General features: G+C 30.6%; 1 protein-coding gene across 1 annotated transcript in view; it reads right to left on the bottom strand.

Annotated features, from left to right (window-relative positions):
* The window catches only part of LOC111616668 (multidrug resistance-associated protein 4-like), a gene marked incomplete at both ends in the record, with an annotated part of 8,342 nt that extends 5,054 nt beyond the window's left edge, over positions 1 to 3,288 (bottom strand). The window contains one exon of the mRNA XM_023358052.1: positions 3,039 to 3,288. Coding sequence (XP_023213820.1) covers positions 3,039 to 3,288 — 250 coding nt within the window. The remainder of the gene's footprint in view (positions 1 to 3,038) is intronic.
* Between the last annotated feature and the right edge of the window lie 158 nt (positions 3,289 to 3,446).

Genomic DNA, 3,446 nt, shown 5'->3' with positions numbered 1-3,446 from the left:
GCGTAAGCACAATTATTCCAGATATTACAGGTTCCGACAAGTAAAGAATTTTTATAGTCCTGCCACAAATAAGCTATATATTGATTATTGACCATTTGTGACATGCTATAACGAGCAAAAATTTAAAAAAAACTAATAGGTAGGTTTAAAATTAATAAATACAAATGTATTCTGACAGTGAATGAGTTAATTATGCTTTCTATTTGCAAAATTCTTCAACCTTAACGCAAAATAAGAAAAAAAAAAAATGAATTTTTAAGAAATTTGCGAAATTTCTCGGGATAAGAAAAATTTCCCGGGATATTTCCCGGGTTAAAAAAACAACCGGAATCCTGGAATCCCGTTTGAGAAACTCTAGTATCTATGATCTTATAGGGGGGTCGACTGGTATATAAAAATGAATGTATGACTGTGTGTCCTTCATGCATTACTACACCATTTATCCGATTGCCATGAAACGTTGGGAAGTTGTTTAATACACTCCCGCGAAGGTTTCTGGCATAGTATATTTAAGAATAGAAGTGTTAAGAGAAAGCAACATGCAAGATTTATAGGCGCAGATGCGTTTTTTTGCGTTTTTGCGGGAAATCGAACATAATATTAGACCCATCTAAAAATTTTCTAATTAGTCTGGAAACAGGAGAACCTAATCCTTGCATTCTGTGAAAACGGGTAAGATTGGTTGTAATGTAATAATCTTAAACTTTGCTATCGTTACTTTTTGCAAAAGCAATGCCGGGCTTATCTGCTAGTTAGATTATAATTTTTTTGGGGGGGATTTAGTCGGACAGTTACAAAAATCAAATGCTTAAATTTAAAAATACACATCGCTCGAAATATAAAAAAAAGTATTTGGCTGATTGTTTAAACAAATTTGTTTTCTAGATAGAAATTGGAGAAATTGAAAAAATAATGAGTGGACAACCAAACATTCGACTATTTATATGTCGAATGCGCAAAGTACAAGCATTATTTATTATGAATACTTAAAAAAATCTTAATAATATTATTAAAGGCCACAGTTACAATAACTACGATACTGCAAGAAAATAAAGAAAAACTGTAAAATTTTCATATACGTTGATGTTAAAAGTAATTTTGATAGTTTTTGTCAGTATACATTGCGAATGGAAAAATTGTGTGACAAAACAACTCTTGTAATAAAATGTAAAAATTTCATTCATAATTAATTGGAATTGGACACGAGCTGTCTCTTTGGATTTTTGTAATACCTGGATGAAAAAATAGATGATAATCATAAATTTTTTTTGTAACTTTATTATAATTATATATATATTTTCCGCCGCGTAGCCCCACGCTACGGAGATTTTACGCTAACTATCGTCTGTACAGTATGTAAATTAGGTACCGTAAGTCTAATACAGTACTGTAATTTTATACATTTCTTGTGAAAGAAACATTTCTTATTCAACTGGCGGGCACCAAAATATCGTATAACGCTTCCAATGATTCAATCCACGACCGGATCTAGTCTGTTAACCCCCGCGTACTAGATATTTGGCCTCCCTCGCCCCATTATATAAATTGCGAGTAGATTTATAACTTAACCCAACCGATAGGAATTTACTGATATGTTTTTATGATAGTTCTGTATAGTTGACAGGAGTTTTAAAAAAAATCCTTTAAAATATTTGATATATTTATTCTGCTTTTATTCTGCTCCCCCATCTTGTATTACTTACAGATTTCAATGTTAAACTAGTGATATTACGATTTAGTATGCCTGTCTATAAGGGGATGGGAAAAAACGTGTATAATTCTTGTACAATGTTAAAAAATTAACTGTTACTTTGGCAGCATCATTTACAACTAAATGTAATGAATGAGAGAGATGCACGAGATACAGAAAAAGCTCTACAATTTATTTTTATTAATTTTACGATTTATCAGAAAAATTTTAATGATAACATTTATTCCGTTGTTATAAAAAATTTGTCTTTCCACTATTTTTTCAAGACTACAAATATTCAAGTACAAAGTAACCGGTTTCAACTTATTTCAACTTAAGAAGTAATTAAATAATTAAGAGATTAGGGAATTAAGAACAGAAATATAACCTTACTGAAAGAGCCGTAATTTTACTTAAACAAAAGGTTAACTAAACCAATCTTTAGCCGAGTACAGTGGGGACTGAATTCTTCGAAATATTAGATGTAATAAAGACAGAATTTTTTCCAGTTCAATGAGAATGATCGAAAAGTTGTAAATTTTAAAACGAATTAATTAGAAAAGAAATGACGGACAGTCTACTCAGTTTAACATATGTAGATTTTTATAGCTACTGTGAGAAACGTTTAAAATTTAGATCAACCCTGTTGCGTCCTTTGAGGTATACTAGTGAAGAGACAAAGAGGCATTTGACATTGACCAGTATCAGGCCCCTCGGGATTTGGCAGCCCGCGTGCATGCACACACTGCACACCTACCAGGACAGTCTCTGATTCCATCCATGAGCCACTTGTAGAGAGCTGTTTGACTAATTGGATTATTTTAAGATTTAAAAAGTTAAGAATATTTTGTTATTTTTATGTTCGTTTCTTTACAAAGCTATATATAACTATAATTTTCTTTAAAAGTATATTCATACAATTGAAAATATTTTGAACCAGGTATGTATATCCACCACACTTTATTTCACCAAGTGTATTTTTATAATTTTATTTTTAATTCTAGCCCTTATATCATGGTTAGCGATTCAGAATGTATTTGTGATATTAAAAATACATTTAGAGAAATCAATAGATTTTACTGCCTTATCGAACAATCGAATACGAATAGACTTTAGACCATCACAGACGAGCAATTAACTGATTGCCCTGGAAGTTGGCTTCTTACAGGAACACATCAAATGTCACGCCAAGTCATTATTAAGCAGGTTCCTGTACTTCTAATTCTAATTTACAATAATAATTTTTTAGATTAAGTATTAACACTGTAGAATAATATTACAATATTAATGTTAAGTAATATATATATATATATATATACTATAAGAATATATGAAAAGATCACATTACCTGAAGTCGCTTCAGTGAAACCAAAATTTCTGCAAAATTATTTATTGCTAGTGAGAACATGCTAACAGTGCTGATAAAGATGTACAAAGAAACAGTCATAGTGATAAATGCAATTTCGGGGTTTAATTGTCCTCCATTAAAAAAGAATGCAAGATATGCAAGGGAAGTAAATAATTTTGATATAGGATAAGCCAACATTGACGACATTCCCTTTGCATATAAAAACATTCGAACTTTATTCATTTCCTTCCTGCAAATATAAACAATTAATTAAAATATACTGGACAAATTTGAAAATACTAGCTAAAAAATTCAAATTAGCTTCATAGAACTGCATTAAAATCTGTGTAAATTAGAACCACATCGAATTCTCTTCCTATTGATTAGACAGGTTTCCATTTTTTTACA

This window comes from Centruroides sculpturatus, unplaced genomic scaffold (assembly GCF_000671375.1).
Source record: "Centruroides sculpturatus isolate CEXI.00-Female unplaced genomic scaffold, Cexi_2.0 scaffold3483, whole genome shotgun sequence".
Classification (NCBI taxonomy): Eukaryota; Metazoa; Arthropoda; class Arachnida; order Scorpiones; family Buthidae; genus Centruroides; species Centruroides sculpturatus.
The sequence above is the reverse complement of the archived record's forward strand: the minus strand, read 5'-3'. Positions and strand labels throughout refer to the sequence as shown.